At 43.0% G+C, this 18,101-nt stretch overlaps 1 protein-coding gene across 1 annotated transcript in view; it reads right to left on the bottom strand.

Annotated features, from left to right (window-relative positions):
- Nucleotides 1-18,101, bottom strand: part of MICU1 (mitochondrial calcium uptake 1) — a 205,215-nt gene that overhangs the window by 17,733 nt on the left and 169,381 nt on the right. The window contains exon 11 of the mRNA XM_087701830.1: nucleotides 4,881-4,970. Coding sequence (XP_087557956.1) covers nucleotides 4,881-4,970 — 90 coding nt within the window. The remainder of the gene's footprint in view (nucleotides 1-4,880; nucleotides 4,971-18,101) is intronic.

Genomic DNA, 18,101 nt, shown 5'->3' with positions numbered 1-18,101 from the left:
GTGGAACTGGGCAGGGTAATGGTATATCTATGGTGATGGGGTCTAACTTTGTAAGAACTGACTCGGATTTGCTTACCTTTGTATCATAGTCATTTAGTGCTGGTTATCACGTAGTTTGTTAGATAAAGTTTTTCACCAAACAAACTGACTCTCTGTTTATTTTCAACGTGAACACCGGAACGTGACATCTAGGGGAGATGCTGATCTCCATTTCCTAGCAAAGGAACCAGCGTTGTCTGAAGACAATTTCCGTGGTCATCTGGCCAACATGGCTATATGCCAAAGGCGCATGAACTGCTGTTACCGTCCCACTGAAGTGGTACCTATCTATCTACTTGCATTTGCATGTTTTTGAACTGCTAAGTGGGCAAGAGCTGGGGCAAGACTGGGAGGCTGGGTCTCGAACGGCCAACCTTCCGGTTCATCAGACGAACGTCTAAACCGCTAGGCCACCATGCCCCTTATGGATGATCCCTACACTAAGACATTCAGCCATCCTCTTCTCTTTCCTTTATCTTAACTTACAAATACCACAAAATTTAAGAAATATACATGGATTCAGAATACAAACAAGCTGCATTGGATGAAGTGGCGGGCAAAATGCAAAGCTGAGGACCCAACGATAAGATGGAAATAACACAAAGAACAAGGAGGAGAAGGAGAAGGAGAAGGAGGAGGAGGAGGAGGAGGAGGAGGAGGAGGAGGAGGAGGAGGAGGAGGAGGAGGAGGAGGAGAAGAAGAAGAAGAAGAAGAAGAAGAAGAAGAAGAAGAAGAAGAAGAAGAAGAAGAAGAAGAAGAAGAAGAAGAAGAAGAAGAAGGAGGAGGAGAAGACGACTGGCCTGCATGCTCCCCAACTCATCCCATGGACACCTTTTCTATTTCTCCTTAAGCCGTTACTGCTGTTGAGGTCCTTCAATCAGGGCATAAGAAGGTAGGCTGGCAAGATTTACAGGTGGTCTGACAAATTAACTATGAAGAGGAGGAGAGGTGGAAAATGACCCAGCCTTGTCCTACTTGCTCTGTCTCCTTTGGGTTCTGCTTTAGCCAAAAAGGTTCTTGCTTTTAGTTCTACTGAATTGTAATCCAACCTGAATTGTTTGGCAAAAGTCAAGAAGAGGTTTGTTTGATGTTTGAAACAATGCCTTCCATGTTGCTCATTCCCCTACTGCCTGATTAAGAAGAAACTCATTATTTTAAGTCTGGAACAGATTAGGATAACTCAAGGGTGCCTCAAAGATTAACCAGAGAGGAAGCAAACATCAAAATAACAATGGGGATACGACAGGAAAAAAAAAGAGGCTGCTAAAATATATTTGACCGGTGGCAAGCTGCAAATAAGAAAAGATCTGGAGTGGGCTGGTTTTCCACAAGCAGCTCTGTTTTCTACTGCACTAGTGAAATTCCTGTGTTGAAATTATATTTCTGCCACCATTTCTTTTTATGGTAATCCAGACAGGATTTATAAACAACACCAGAAAATGACAAACAATAGTTCGATATTACAGAGCTGAAAAAGTGCAGGAAAAGAGCAACCAGAACTCTAAAAACATTGGAGCAGTTTTATAGCTACAATGCTTGCAAGGGGGGGGGGGGAACAGAACTGCACAAATAATTAGGGGGATCCACCTGATTTGAGGCTTGACATTCCCGGTCTAGAATGTATGGAACTTAGACTAATGTCTAAGAATATTATAGATGTTAAAGTACAACAACTACTCAAAATAAAGGAGAAGGAAGAAACAGAATATTTTTTTAACATGGGGCTCATTTAATTAATGTTTAGTTGACAGAAACAGAAGTTAGAAACTCAAAAGTTTAAAAGAATGATTAACTATACAATGAAGGTTTATTAGTATGGATAAGCAAATACTATTATTATTATTATTATTATTATGTGGTTATCAATGCTATGAATATTATTACCACTATTACTTTTCAAAACTAACTGAACCCAGATAACACACTGTTCATGTAGATATTAAGTTTTTATGTTTACTAAAGAAAAATGTATAATACACACACACACACACACACACACACAAAGATTGTCAATCAGACAGATTCATTTAGTACTGTATTTCCCAGAAAACTAGACCTAACCAGAAAATAAGCCCGAATGCAAAAAATAATATAAGACCCAATCTTATTTTCAGGGAAACACGGTATGTATGAATGTATGTGTGTGTGTGAACACACACACACACACACACACACAGAGAGAGAAATACACACATGGAAAAAGGCCATGCCAGATTTTTGGGGTGGGCAAAAATATAAGCACTCCCCTGAAAATAAGCCCCATTAGACACCCCACCCCCACCCTCCCGGCCAGGCAGAGCACCGTTCACCGACTTTGCGGTATCCTGAAGGCACCAAGCCGTGGGAACCGGGGGGGGGGGAGGAGGGCAAAGCACTTGTGCGGCTGGCTCAGGAACTCTGGGAGTTGAAGTCCATAGGTCATAAAGAGGCCATAGTTGCCCACTCCTGTTCTAGACTAGCTGTCTTTGGAGGTTAGAGTTCCAACTGGCTGACAGGTCTTGTTGCTGGACCATTTACCTTGTTGGAAAGTTGTTTCATCTGTGGCTGCAACAAAGACCATCCGCCTGTCTTGTGCAGCTTCTTTTTTTGAAGAAGGGAACATCAATCTCATGTATGGCCAGATGCTGCTTGAAAGTCAATATTCCCAGGGGTAAGGAAAATAAAGCAACCTGTTTCTCTGATCATCTGCATTAATTAGGCTTTTCTTGAATTTAGAAAGCAATGGCTGTTCGGTGTGCCTTCACATTTATAATATTTCACCCAACCTTATTTGATCTGAGTCCTTATTTTAAGGCTAACAGTTTTTGGAAACAGTAAAACAAACACTCAACGATCCCCAATGGATTTGATTTTTGAGCACTATAAAGTTTGGAAATCAGCCAAGAAGTAGCCTAGACCAGTGTTTCTCAACCTTGGCAACTTGAAGATGTCTGGACTTCAACTCCCAGAATTCCCCAGCCAGCGAATGCTGGCTGGGGAATTCTGGGAGTTGAAGTCCGGACATCTTCAAGTTGCCAAGGTTGAGAAACACTGGCCTAGACAGGCAATTCAGGGCCAATGTAAGGGAAGGAAGCAGCAGCAAATCTCTATATAACCTGTCGGCTGCTTTGCAGGCTACAGACAATGCTTGCCTTGGGAATATCGTAGCCTTCCGGGAGATTAAGAGATCAGCATTCTTCTGGCTAAATAAATAAATAAAAAGCCGGAGTTGCCCAAAATAAAAATAAAAAGTTGACCAAACGAACAATGAATTTGAGTTCATTAAAAAAAACACCCTGAATTGATCCGAAAATATTCCAGTTGATTGGCTAATGGAAACTTAAGAAGGCAACTGGCAGGGAGCAGCCACCAATCCTGGGAGAATGATTGGTGGCTGATTTTCTTTGCCAGAAGAATTAGCAGTAATAGCAGTTAGACTTATATACCGCTTCATAGGGCTTTCAGCCCTCTCTAAGCGGTTTACAGAGTCAGCATATTGCCCCCAACAATCCGGGTCCTCATTTTACCCACCTCGGAAGGATGGAAGGCTGAGTCAACCCTGAGCCGGTGAGATTTGAACAGCCGAACTGCAGAACTGCAGTCAGCTGAAGTAGCCTGCAGTGCTGCATTTAACCACTGTGCCACCTCGGCTGCTTCAGAATTGCTGAATGGAGCAGAATGGATTGCAGAGAAGCTATCCATGAAACTACCTCATCCTACCAGTATGAATGTATGACTGGCATAGTTCTGAAGCATAGTAAAGTTAACCTTCAGGGGCCAGTGGTTGATAGGATAGAAGAAAACATGTAAAATGGCAGTGAGGACAGGCTCCCGTCCGTGTGTCAATCCTGCAAGGCTGAATGAAGGTGAGTTCTCCAAGGTCACCTTGTGATCTTTGGAGTTGAGAGGGCTTTTGAACCAGGCTCTCCACTGACCGCAATGCAATATTGCAGAGAAGAGCAACAAAGATGATTAGGGGGCTGGAGGCTAAAACATATGAGGAATTGTTGCAGAGATTGGGTTTGTCTAGTCTAGCAAAAATAAGGACTAGGGATGACGTAATAGCAGTGTTCCAATATTTGGAGGGATCAACCTATTTTCCAAAGCACCAGAAGGCAAGGCAAGAAACAATGGATGGAAATTAATAAAGAAGCGAAGCAACCTAAAACTAAGGAGAAATTTTCCTAATAGTAAGAACAATAAACCGGTGGAATGGCTTGCCTTCAGAAGATGTGGTACTCCATCACTGGAGGCTTTTAAGAAGACATTAGACAGCCATTTGTCTAGAATGGTATAGAGCCGGGGATGGCACGTGAGCAGTTGCCCCAGTTGAGCTCCACCGGGTATGCGCGCACACCTCCCGTCGGCCAGCTGATTTTCAGGTCTCTGCCGTACATGCGTGTGGGATGCGGCACAGGCGGGAAATGTGTGTGCATTCGTGGAGGTTGGGAGGGTCACGTGCAATGTGTGGGGGGAGCACAGGGAAGTGTGGTCCCCCCAGTGCCCCATTTTTGGTCTCAGGAGGCTTTAGGGGGGCCTGCTAGGCCCAAAATGGCCCATGGAGCGGGGTCACACGTGCATACACAAAGGGGGCACCGGAGGAGGGGCACACACACATGCGCAGGGGTGCGGAGCACCTGAAGATGTCAAACTCACATTGCATTATGGATGTGGGCACAAATGCGCTTTGTCATGCACACACACTTCTGGCACGCGATGACAAAAAGGTTAGCCATCACTGGTATAGAGTCTCCTGCTTGCGCAGGGGGCTGGACTCTAAGACCTTAAAGGTCCCTACAAGCTCTTTATTCTGTTATTTTCTTACACAGGAGCGAGACTACAGGTAAATGGAAGATACTCACCATCACAGTCAAAAAGAGCAAACACAACATCACATACATGGTCTGATAGTTCCACCTTTGCCACTGTCTTGGCTACTTGTTGCATCGTATCTGCAAGAACGAAAACAAAAGGCAAGCCAGATGTCAACATTTTGTGGGAAATGAAAGACTTAATATAAACATACTCAAGTCTCTGATCCTTTTTTCCCCCCTGATGTGCAAAGTCAAGATAGGATTTCCCCCACTCTCTTATCCACCAATCCCCAATTTCAACATGAAGCAACCGGGCCGTTTTGAAGCTAAATGCACTTGCTAAATGGAAGGATGAAAAGTGCTGAAGCCAACATGTAATTTCTCATCTAACTGCACCGCTGAAGCCAATCATATCAGATGCAGCTGTTTGTTCTCCTGATGGGCAATTCATTTGACACAGTAGTGGAGAAGTTGGGAGGCAGAGAGAGAGAGAGAATATAGAAAGCCTGCATGGCATAGCTGCAGTTAACTCCAGATGGATACGTCCTAAGAGCACCGTACTTGTGTGAACAGCCTTTATTGGTGTCACTTGGATCCCTGGGAGTACATCTGTGCTTCTTGCATGAATGCAGCTGTTTGAGTATTGGTTACCCAGGAAATGATCCTGGTGAATTCTGTCATATGTTAACACATATAAATCCTCCTAGGACTCTTTATTTCATCATTTCCATAGGTGCAACAAAGCTATGTTCTAGATCAGTGATGGTGAACCTTTACGTCACTGAGTGCCCAAACCAGAATGCGCACACATGCTGAAGCGCCGTAAACCCAAAGACCAGCTAGCTGGTGTGCATGTGTGCGCCAGCCACTTCGTTTTCGGGCTTATGGCATGTGCATGTACACTGGCCGGTTGGTCTTCATGCATCTGGAGTGCTGTAAACCCAAAGATGTATCACGTGCTGTCCATGCCCACCCCTGATTTAACGAAGGGGAGAAAAGTCGTGATACGTCATGTGACGTGTGTTTGACACCCCTGCCCTATACCATCCAGACAAGTGGCTGCCCAATCTCTTCTTGAAGAGATTAAACATTGGAAACAGGATTTATTTGGAGGCCTTTATTCAGAACTAGCTGGTAACCTGGTGTTGCCCAGGTATTTATACACGTCGAAGCATTTGTCTGACAGGGAGCCATTGAGAGGGGCCTTTCTCCCCCCTACTCCTATGCCCATCATCCCTGCCCTCTTCCTTTCCCCTCCCATGCACTCCTCTTTCCCGCCCTGTCTACGATTCTGGCACTTTGCCCCTAATCCATCAGGCATTCCCCATTGGTCCACTGGATGGTGAACGTCATAGCTGGCTTCCAGAGGAAGCTGCGAAGGAACTGACATCACAAACTATTGACGCTCTAGGCCGCCGCACTCGCTCTCCTTAATGGCCCAGGCTCCCCCTTCTCCTTCCCATGACATGACGAACAATTGCCGCTCTAGGACGCCGCACTCGCTCTCCTTAATGGCCCAGGCTCTCCCTTCTCCCTCCCATGACATGACGAACAATTGCCGCTCTAGGACGCCGCACTCGCTCTCCTTAATGGACCAGGCGTTATATATAGGATAATATAATATAGTAGAAGATAGAAAATAGATCTCTGGCACTGGGGGTATTTATTCAGGATTTCTGGCAGGGGGAGCAAAAGCCCAGAGGTTGACCCCGTCACCTGTGTGCTCACTTGAATAGATTGGCCTCTCCAATGTGGAAGCTTCCTAGTTATTTCATTCCCTCCTCCCTGTTCCGAGGTATATGGAGCAAACAGAAAGGGCAAAAATAAAGAACTGTGGCTAAATCTGAAAGGCTCAGTTGAGGAATAAGGCTCTATGGTTTCTTCTTTTAAGAGTGTGGAGCATGTCCCATTTCCATTTTAGGACCTTAAAGTGGGATTCCAGCATTTGGGATCCTGTCCTATGAAACGTAATGGTAAAATCATCCAGGCAGAGGGGCTAAGAGGTAGCAGAACACTTTCCAGATTACAAAAACTAAAGGATAAAAGAAAGAATAGATGTGTGAGATTTAAGACAGATTTAATACGGTTCACCGCCAAATGCGCGCTCGACAAAAGTGCGCTAATGAAACCATGGTGAGAAAACCACGAGTTCAAAATCATGCCGACGAATGAGCACAGAAGCGCACCGACAACAGTGCACCGACAAAAGTGCGCCTTCAATGAACAACTAATAACAACCGAATAACCCTAACCCTAACTCTAACCTAACCCTAAACCTAACCCTAAACCGAACCCTGAACCTAACCCTTACCTTAACTTAAATCGTGCTTTTGTGGGCATGGTTTTGTCGGCGCGTTGTTGTGGGCGTGTTTATGATTTCACGGTTTTCTCACCGCGGTTTAGTCAGTGCGCTTTTGTGGTGCCCGTATTTGTCGGGTCACGTTTAATATGACTAGAATTCTAAGGTTTGCTACTTTTTAAAACAATATAATATGAATTCTGGATATAAATTTTGTAAGTGAACAAAATGGGTAAATAAATATGCTCCTCAAATAACCACATTTTTGATTTGACTACGCATAAGTGGTGGTTTTTTTTGCCAGGAACAAAAATGTAGTTTTGGATTATTTTCCTCAGCAAATAAATGAACAAGTAGAATATTTTTGACTCATTTGTTTAACTAGGTGCTTTTTAGTTATAGTTTTATGACTTGTGTGGAGAATGAATCATATTTAGGTTGCATTTATGCAGAAATATTGAAATTTCAAAAGCGTATACAAACCTTTCAGCACCACTGTGTATATAGCAAATTAATTTTTGAAAGGTACAGCAAGCTCAGCCCTAAGTTAATTTTTTGCAGGAAGTTAATAGATGGTGAATGAACCAATCAATCAACTACGTATGGTATTTTCTTTTTCCTCTGAGAGCAACATCACAACAGAAAATCTTAGAAGTGCTTACTCAGGATTTTTTCCTTCCACTTTGGTTTTCTTTATTAGTTGGTCTCACCCACACCTCTGCTGGAAAGGATGTTAAGCTAAGGTCTCAATAGGTTTCTTTGTAGTAGTTTAGTCAGAATAAAGTTGGAAGGGACCTTGGAGACCTTCTAGTCCAACCTTCATCTCAAGCAGGAGAGAGCAGGGGTGGGTTTCTTGCCCCATTCCAACCAGTTCGGTTGGAACGGGGCCGGCGGCATCCTCGCGCATGCGTGCGGTGTGCATGTGCACGCATGCAGCGCACGCATGCGTACTAGCATCTGTGCAATGCTCCAGCTGCTCCTGGAGGATCGCGCAGGCGCTGTATGCGTCCTGCACATGCGTGGAAGTGCAGAACTCGTCAAAACCGGGTAAGGAGCGCGGGCGCGCAGGTGGGCCCTTCGCCGTTCCCGGAAGTTACTTACTTTCGGGTTCGCCGACCAACCAGTTCGCAGGGACCGCTGCAAACCGGTTGAAACCCACCCCTGGGAGAGACCATATCATTTCTGACATGTGGTTGTCCAGTCTCTCTTTAAAAACCTCCAGTAATGAAGCACTCCCAACTTCTGAAGGTAACTTTTGTTCCACTGATTAGGAAGTTTCTCCTTAATTCCCAGTTGCTTCTCTCCATTAGTTTCCATCCATTGTTTTTTGTCCTGCCCTCAGGTGCTTTGGAAAATAAGTTGACCTCTTCTTCTTTGTGGCAGCCCCTCAAATATTGGAATAATGCTATCATCAACCAATGTCGTCATATTTATTTTGTACAATGACAATAAAGACTATACTATGCCATCCCTTGTCCTACTTTTCTCTAGACCAGCCATACCCAATTCCTGCAACGCTTCTTCATATGTTTTAGTCTCCAGGCCTTTAATCACCTTAGTTGCTATTCTGTGCAGTTTTCCAAAGACTCAACATCTTTTTTGTAATATGGTGACCAAACTGAATGCAGTATTCCCGGTGTGGCCTTACTAAGTCTTTATAAGGTGGTCCTAATACTTCATGTGATTTTGATTTTTTTTGTCTCTGTTTATACAACTAAGGATCATATTAGCTTTTTGGGCAGCTGCTTCTGCTCACTGCTGGCTCATATTTAAGCAATCTTCCACTAAGTATCTTAGTAGTATAGTAAAAGGCCTGGGACCCTTTGATTGTTTCTTACTCGGTGGCACAGAGAAAGCTGTTCCTTCTTTCAGCTTCATGGACATTAGCTAACTTAGGCCATAAACAATTGATGGAAATACTTGGCCTACTGAGAGCACGAACCCTAGCATTTAGACTTTTAAACACATAGTCTAATCCTAATGGGTTTATTCTGGCATCTATTTTCAATGCTAATGGGTATGTTATTCCCACTTCTTTTGTGATGCATTTAAATTGTTCAACATCACATTTTCTAACTTATTGGTAGGCATATATAATATATATAAAAAGTACAAGCATAGATTTTCAAGCTCCACTTATAACCATGACATGGTTCCACCACAAATGCGCGAACGCCAAAAGCGCGCCTGACTAAACCGCGGTGACAAAACCGCGGTGACAAAACCGCGCCGACGAATGAGCGCTGAAGCGCGCCGACAACAGCACGCCGACAGAAGCGCGCTGTAACCTAACCCTAAAAATAACCCTAAACTTAACCCTAAACCTAACCCTAAACCTTACCTTAACTTAAATCGCACTTCTGTCGGCGCGCTGTTGTCGGCGCGCTGTTGTCGGCGCGGTTTTAGCGCCGCAGTTTTGTCGGTGCGCTTTTGACGTTCGCGCTTTTGTCGGGTCACGCCATGACATTCTGTACATACATACATACATACATACATACATACATACATACATACATCTCTATGTGTGTGTGCGTGTCTGTGTGTGCTACATGCAATACACAGATAAAGTTATTCCTCTATAACTAGAATATATATTTTTTAAATCAGCCCATTTTTCTGCGACTGATTCTTCCAGGCCACAGATAATCAATCCTTTGCTGGTTCTGATTTGACTTTCTAAAAGAGGGATGTCAAACTCGCAGCCTACAGGCTAGATGTGTTATGCGCTGGCCACACCCACCCAATATTTAGCGAAGGAGGGGAAAGTACACGATACATCACATGATGACATGACAACACGAATTTGACACTAAAAGATATATCCCAGCATTAAATGATTGTGTATATCCAATGAGGTATCTGACAGCGAGAAATACCTCTGCTTCAGGGCCTGTGAGCTACTATCTATTTGCACAGTCAATTTCGGAAGACATGGATAAAAAAATTAGACCTGGCATAAAACAAATTTCAATCTCTTTAATATATTGCTGAAAATGGCAAAATCCTAGAGAAACTCCCGGCTGTGAAAGCGGGCAGTTTTAGTGTCTGAAATTATAAATCAATTTATCTTTTTCAACTTTGGAGCTCAATGTCCCTAACCACCTTCTTTCTATACCTGAACAAAGCTGTTTATACTGTATAATAAATAAAACAGTTCTACGTTGAAGGCAGAATCTGAAACACTCATATATTTCTGAACGCTTATGAGTAAGCACAGAGTATCAACATTTACAATGTGGGGGGAGAGAAAGCAAATAATCAAATCTTAGCATTAGAAAATCTAGTTCAATTAAGCTAAACAATTCCATAACAATCTACCCTGTTTTCCCCCAAAATAAGACTTCCCTGGATAATAAGCCCAATCGAGCTTTTGAGTGCCTGCGCTAAAATAAGCTCTCCCTGAAAATATTTAAACGCATGAGCAGCCGGTCCCCACCATTTCCTCTGGTTGCTTGCCGCGCAAACATGAGGTGAGAAGGCGAGGCTGGAGAGGGGAAAAGGGAGGGGGAAACATGCCCCATGCACCCCACATGGGGTGGGATAACGGCCGCTCCCTCAACCCTAGCCACCGCACCACTTTTATCACGCTAATAGCCACTGCAAAAAAAGTGGCAGGCCAGCAATGCGCAACACAGCAGCAGCCATGAGGTGACTATGCTCGCTGCCTGCACCTCAAAAATAATAAGACTCCCCCAAAATAAGGCCAAGCGCTTATTTTGGGAGGGGGGTGTCAAAAGAAAATAAGACCATGTCTTATTTTCAGGGAAACACGGTAGGGCCAAGCAAACAGCAGGAGAAACATTGTTATGTGTAACCAATACTCATTCAGGTCCACCTGGAAAACTGCTGCATCATTCAATCTTTTAAAGAGAAATCTAGTGACAGAAAAATCAAACTCTATCCTCTAGGTCATCTAGTAATATTTAATTCCAGCTGCTTTGCCTAATAGTCCAAAATACACATGACCCTGTCTGCAATATTAAACTAATTAATCTGTAGAAATTAAATTGCCCCCTGTCATAAGGAGAATCAGCACAGCATTTTAAGCTTTGCAAGATGTATTTTTGCATTTGTATGACAAAGTCAGCAGATATGAAAATATTTTGCCGTGGTAGTCTGTATGACAAAAAATTAAGGAAATCCAAAATGAGGGGCAGAGAGTTTGGCTCAGAGTACAGCAAACTAACTGCATATTAATACTTTGGAAGATATGCCTCCAGTTAACTTAATTGGAATGCTAACGTGTTTGAAAGCTTTGAAAGAAATCTCATTAGTTTGGTTCTAAGTAGGCTAGCTGTTAATTAATTATGAAAGCCATCCTGCCAAGGGCAGTTAGCAAGGATCTTAAGAGAACCCATTGACCCATCTGTGGAACATCTCTCTGTGTTTCAACTTTCTACAAAAATCGGCCTACTCAGATTTTTCATTTGCTGCTGAGCTGGTAGAAATCAGTTTAGGCATGAAACTTTTTGGGGGTGGGGGGTGGGAAGAGGGAGAACTACAGAGTGGTGAAAATGAACAAGGCTGTCTGAAGATCAAAAGGAACGGACAGCTGAGCTACATTACGGAAAATAGCTTAAAGAAAATGGATTTAGCAAACTAAGGCCAAGAACAGAAACAAGAAAGCATTTGTAGCCTAGGGTTGAACTGTGGGGTCATTGGTGGCTGTGTAGAAAATTAGCACCAGTGGTGGGATCTTGCCGGTTTAACAACTGGTTTGGTGATCGTGTGACTAGTGTGCGCCCGGGCCTAAAGTGCGTTGTACACACGAGTGCAATTTTAGCAAAACTTACCTTCCACGTTGCTTCTTGGGGAGTAACACAGCTGAGGCACGGCAATCCGCTCTGCCGTGCTAATCAGCTGAGAGGATATAGGTAAGTAAAGCGTAAGGGTGGGCAGGCGGACCCACCTGATCATCGGAGCGAACAAGTTCGCTCTGAGCTGATGGTTAGAGCTACTGGTTGATCCAAACCGACTGAATCCCACCCCTGGTTAGCATCCACCCCACTCCTAGAAGAATGAAATATTTTGACAAATATTAAAAAGAATATTATATTTTCCTAAAGGAGAAACATGCTCTTGGAAAGCAGCCCCCACCTTTTTTAACAGCCCCAGCAGGACTGGGCCAGCCTATCTACAAGACAATTGGGCTTCAGCCTCAGGGTGATGGGATTAAGACATGACTCTCCAGGACATAATAGGATTATCTATCAGCACACTTCAGCACATGACACAACCAAGCTTCTTCATTGCATCATCCAGCAAGATATTCATTCAAACTTAATTCAGACAACATAGAAATTTGGCTATGACCCTTGCATGGTCCCTTGGGAGTCTGACAACCAATAGAATACATTTCTTGCACAGGAACAGGAAGCTCAAGGGCAAGGCCCATGGGAGGGTATAAATACCTCTCTCTCTCTCAACTCCATGTGTTCAGCTACCCAGGATCTCAAACCCACGTGGTCCTGTCCATCAATAAACCATCTTTCCAACCAGCCTTTATATTTCCAGTGTCTTTCTCCCCACTTGGAACTGAACCCAGATGTATATTTCTTCCAACAGTTGGGTTTTTTGCCCATGTTTTATTGGGGTAATTCTTTCACTCATTACCTAAAGATCTATAAGCAAACAACCATGCTTAGAGAGCTCCAATAAGGCCAGGAAGCAGAAGTAATTCTGCTTTTCTCCCATCAACACACATTTTAATATTGAGAAGGTTTACTACCATTGCTTCACTGTATATATAAAAGGTACCATATGGTAAATATGGGATAGTTTGTATCCTTTTGGCACCTGATGCTAATAAGATTAGCAATCACACAACTGGGTTCCTAAAAGTAGAGGCAACTGGGGAAGAACTCGGGAATGCTTGTAGCGTTTGACTAGGGTTTTAAAACTGCCCTTCCTCTGCTGCGATCCCAGTTTAAAACAAACTGTCGCATCTTCTGACACAGCACTTAAAGCTTTCCCCGAGCTTGAGCAAAGTTATCTTAATTGTAAATAAGTAGATGTCCAGCAAAGATGGCAGAGGCTTTAAATTGCTTTGCTGTGGTAAGCTCTATTTGTGCCAAGTTCTAAGCACCCATACACCATGATTCAGGATGGGCAATTTATTAGAGCAAGGTGACTCTCAATTAATATGCATGTAAAAATGTCCAGAAGAAAACAGTCAGCAGGTTAAGAGTCTCAGTGCATTTAATACTTCAGCTGTGTTTTTCATACTTGGCAACTTTCTAAATGTGTGGAATTCAAGTTCCCAGAATTTCCTGGGAATTGAAGTCTAAATATTTAGAATGTTGCCAAGTTTGGAAAAAGCACTACTTTAACACATATTTTAAGAAAACGGTTCCACCACAAAACCGCGTTCGACTAAAGCGCGCTCGACGAAACCGCGTAGCTGACGTCATCAACAGGGCGACAACAGCACGGAGACAGAAGCACGCTGTAAACGCTAAACCTAAAATTAACCCCTAAACCTAAACCTAACCCCCCTAAACCTAATCCTAAACCTAACTCTAAACCTAACCCTTAACCTAACCCTAAACCTAACCCTAACCCTAACCCTTAACCTAACCCTAAACCTAAACCTAATCCTAACCCTTAACCTAACCCTAAACCTAACCCTTAACCTAACCCTAACCCTAACCCTAAACCTTAACCTAACCCTAAACCTAACCCTAAAGCTAACCCTAACCCTTAACCTAACCCTAAACCTAAACCTAATCCTAACCCTTAACCTAACCCTAAACCTAACCCTTAACCTAACCCTAACCCTAACCCTAAACCTTAACCTAACCCTAAACCTAACCCTAAAGCTAACCCTAAACCTAACTCTTACCTTAAGTTGAATCGGCTTGCTTTCAAAGCGCTATTTAAAGCGCCCTTCTTTCTCCGCGCTCGCTGTTGTCGCCCTGTTGATGACATCAGCGACGCGGTTTAATCAGTGGCTTAGTCGAGCGCGGTTTTGTCGTGCCACGTAAGAAAACATTTGCTATATGTGGAACCCAGTTCACATCACAATCAGGGGTGGTATTAACTTACTTTCCCTTCTAGTTCGCAAAAGTGAGTGCACGTGCCCCGTCCACACATGTGCTAGGCCTTCTGTGTATGTGCTTTGATCGTACATGTGGCTTGCATGCATGTGCGTGGCTTGAAAATGTGCCTAAAGAGGACGACATAGAGCGGGGGTGGGTGGGCAGGCCCACCCACGATTTCCATTACCAGTTCGTGTGTACCAGTCTGAACTAGCTGAATACCACCTCTGATCACAATGCAGGAGAATGTAAATGCAACTCTCTGCACTGGTTATTTTCATGAAAAATATCACACAGAGCTATTAACTATTTACATATTAGCTATTTACACAGGTTGATGAGAGCCCATGGTAGAATAAGGAGAAAAAATTACTTTCTCCATTCTATGGTTTCAAATGAGATTAAGAGCTTGTGTATGCTTTAAGAATGTATGCAACATTCAATTTGCCCCTCAAACTTCAAGCTAGGAAAGGAAGCAGGCTTCAAAAATTATTTCAAATGCAATCATCTCAAATACAAGGAATCAGTATTTCATACCGAGAGCAGAAACTTCATTCACCTATAAGTAATAACAGTGAAATTACCAGGTAAATGTAACTTGCAGCCGAGGACTGAGTGAAGTGACCCTAAAAATATTGATGTAATTAAATCTGAATTGATTTTTTAAAAAATTGATTCACAACAGGAGCTAGTTCAGAAAAGCTTGAAAAATGTTATCGCTAAAAATAGAGTTATATCCAGGTAGAAACAGGTCGTGTCCCAAAAGTTATGAAACGGGCCAAACTGTGAATGAGAAGTTGAGCTCCCAAGGACAAAACTTTTAACATATTGTTGGCAAAAAATAATAATCCTACAAGTGGTTTTAGGTTGTTCCCACACATTTTTTTATGGTGATTAAAATGAGAGAAAATGACATTTCAGAATGACAGCCCTGATATAGACGGTTCCACCACAAAACCGCGGTAGACTAAAGTGCGCTTGACGAAAGCACGTACCTGACGTCATCACAGCGCGACGAAAACATCACGCTGTGAGCGGTAAAGTTAAAATTAACGCGAAAACCTTACCTTAACCCCCCCAAACCTAAACCTAAACCTAACCCTAACCATAAACCTAACCCTAAACCTAACCTTTAACCTAACGCTAAACCTAACGCTAACCCTTAACCTAACCCTAACCCTAACCCTAACCCTAACGCTTAACGTAACCCTAAACCTAACCTTAACCCTTAACCTAACCCTAACCCTAACCCTAACCCTTACCTTTACGTGAATCGGCTTGCTTTAAAAGCGCTTTTTAAAGCACCCTTTTTTCTCCGCGGTCGTATTTGTCGCGCTGCTGATGACGTCATGTACGCGCTTTAATCGGGCGCGCTTTAGTGGACCGCGGTTTTCTCGTGCCACGGATATAGACACCTAGTTCCTTACTTAAAAAGGACACATATAATTGGAATATGGAACATAAAGAAGTACAAAGCAAGGAAAATGTGAAATTGTCAGAAGACAAATGAAGCATACCAAATGGAATGCCAGTAAATATATTATTTAGAAGTAAATATATGAGAATATACCAATTTAACTGGGATTATTACAGGAGGAATCCATATGAAAGAATGGCAAGGCACTTATATTCAGAAAGGAAACTATAGGCTTGACTATAATGTAATAAATAGTAGGCTCATATCCATTAAAATAATAAATAGGTCCAAATATATTAAAATAATAGATATCCAATAAAAGGTTATGGATATTCTATGGATGAGAGGCTTGCAAAGTTATAGACTAGAATCTTCTCCACAAGCTGCTTCTAAGCGGGCAGGAGAGGCTGTAGGTCTTCCAGAGATGAACTTATCGCTGCTGTTATGAAATCCAATCACTTCGCTGCTGTCATCCTCTTTTCTCGCAGAAAAACTTTTAAGGACTTTTCAAGGGAAATGAGTCCTTATATAACATATTCAAACTATGCAATTCCAGCCCGCTCATTTGGGCCTCAAATGAGAACTCTGGATTTATTTGCTCCATGATCCATTTGCTTTTTTCCTTAAGCATTTTCTCCAGCCCCAATGTTTTTAGCCTCTTTTCACATTCACCCTGATGCCTTCTTTGATTTCATTCCATAGTTCCTCTGATTTCCTATCAAGTAAGATTCCAGACTTGCTTCAAAGCAATTCGTGATACTCTTGTTCAAAATGATAGCTATGTATTCAAGATCATGTTATAGAAACTGCTTGGCTTCCTTTTTCCCACTTTAGCCTGATTTCCAACTTGAACATGAGCAGTCTGTGAACAAATCTATAGTCAGTTTTTCTGGCCACATCTTTGCTGTTAGAATTGACCTCTTCTAGCTCTTTCTACCAATAATAAATGTGATTTCTGAGCACTCCATCTGATGATCTCTCTCTCTCTCTTAGAAATCGTTGGATTGGCAGAAATCAATACGTCTTCTGTTTCATTTTGGTTTGCAACACGGGTGGGCTGCTGCCAGCATTACTGCCGGTTCAGTGTGCGTGCTCATTTGCACCTAAAAAGGTCTGCGCATGCGCACAACATTAGAAAAGGAAAAAATATTAAATTTCTGCAATGAAGATTGTTCTGCACAAGCACAGAACCAAAAATCAAGGTGGCACCCCCGCCGAGAGAACCGGTTCTGGGGTGTGGCAGGCCAAGTTACTACCTACTACCTCTGGTAGGAACCCACCAGGGGTGGGTTTCTCGCCCCGTTCCAACCGGTTCGGTTGGAACGGGGCCGGCGGCGTCCTCGTGCACGCGCGCGGTGCACGCATGCGTACTAGCGTCTGCGTGACGCTCCAGCTGCTCCTGGACGATCACGCAGGCGCTGTATGCATCCTGCACATGCGTGGAAGCGCAGAACTCATCAAAACCGGGTAAGGACTGCGGGCGGGCGGGTGCGCCCTTCGCCGTTCCTGGAAGTTACTTACTTCCGGGTTCGGCGACCAACCGGTTCGCAGGGACCGCCGCGAACTGGTTGAAACCCACCCCTGGAACCCACCTATGGTTTGCAAGGTCATATAATCCAATTAAGTTTAGCATTCTCACAGCTAAAGCGTATTTTGCTTGCATATTCTGTTGATTTTAGGGTTAAAAGTGACCATAACATTCATCAACCTCCTTTTCTTCTGCAGAAGAACTGACTGGAGCAAAAACATGGATATTAAACACAAACAGAGGTTATCTGTAAAGTTTAATTCGTATTATTCATCCATTTATTGCTCTGGATACTTTGCTGTCTCTCATCTGGAATACTTTGCTTATTTTTCTTGTGTATGAAAATAATGCTATTTCTTCTTTGTTTTTCATATCCTGGATAGGGAACAGCACGGCCTTCTGACTTGAAAGTGTACAATTTCAGTCCGTTTCAATCATTTGTCGGACTTTCTTGACCACGATGGTGTGGGGTGACTCATATCCTCCTCACTGCACATCTAAACTTTGATATTGCACTTCGTATGGGGTTGCCCTTGAAAATGACTCAAAAATAGAACATGAGGTAAAAGGAGCGGAAGGCCTTTCCCAGTGTGGCCCCCCACATTATGAAATATTTTGCCTACAAAGGACATGAAACTTTCACCTTGTTTGCCTTTCCCAAGACCACGAAGACTTCAAAAGGCTTTTGGTGACAATGGTGGATCTGCACTGTTCTTATAATGTATTACTTTGGAACTGTTACACAGTTTCATGGTTTTGTTCCTTTTGAGTTAAACGAAGTGGCGGAGTATAGAAATGTTTGTATAGCGCTCTGTAAATAAATACATAATGAGAGTAGCTGAACCCAATAAGTAGGGTAATTGTAATTGCTTGGCAATTATGGATCTCAACTCAAGGCTGCATTTACCAATGTGAAATACGTGCACTGAATTTTTCAATGCAACACATACACAGGATTCTAACAGCACAATTTCATTTTCATCGTAAA

The sequence above is a fragment of the Thamnophis sirtalis genome, unplaced genomic scaffold (genome assembly GCF_051295495.1).
Source record: "Thamnophis sirtalis isolate CommonGarterSnake01/CBP01778 unplaced genomic scaffold, rThaSir2_p1.2 scaffold_15, whole genome shotgun sequence".
Lineage (NCBI taxonomy): Eukaryota > Metazoa > Chordata > Lepidosauria > Squamata > Natricidae > Thamnophis > Thamnophis sirtalis.
Note: the sequence above shows the minus strand (reverse complement) of the source record. Positions and strands in the feature narration are given on the sequence as shown.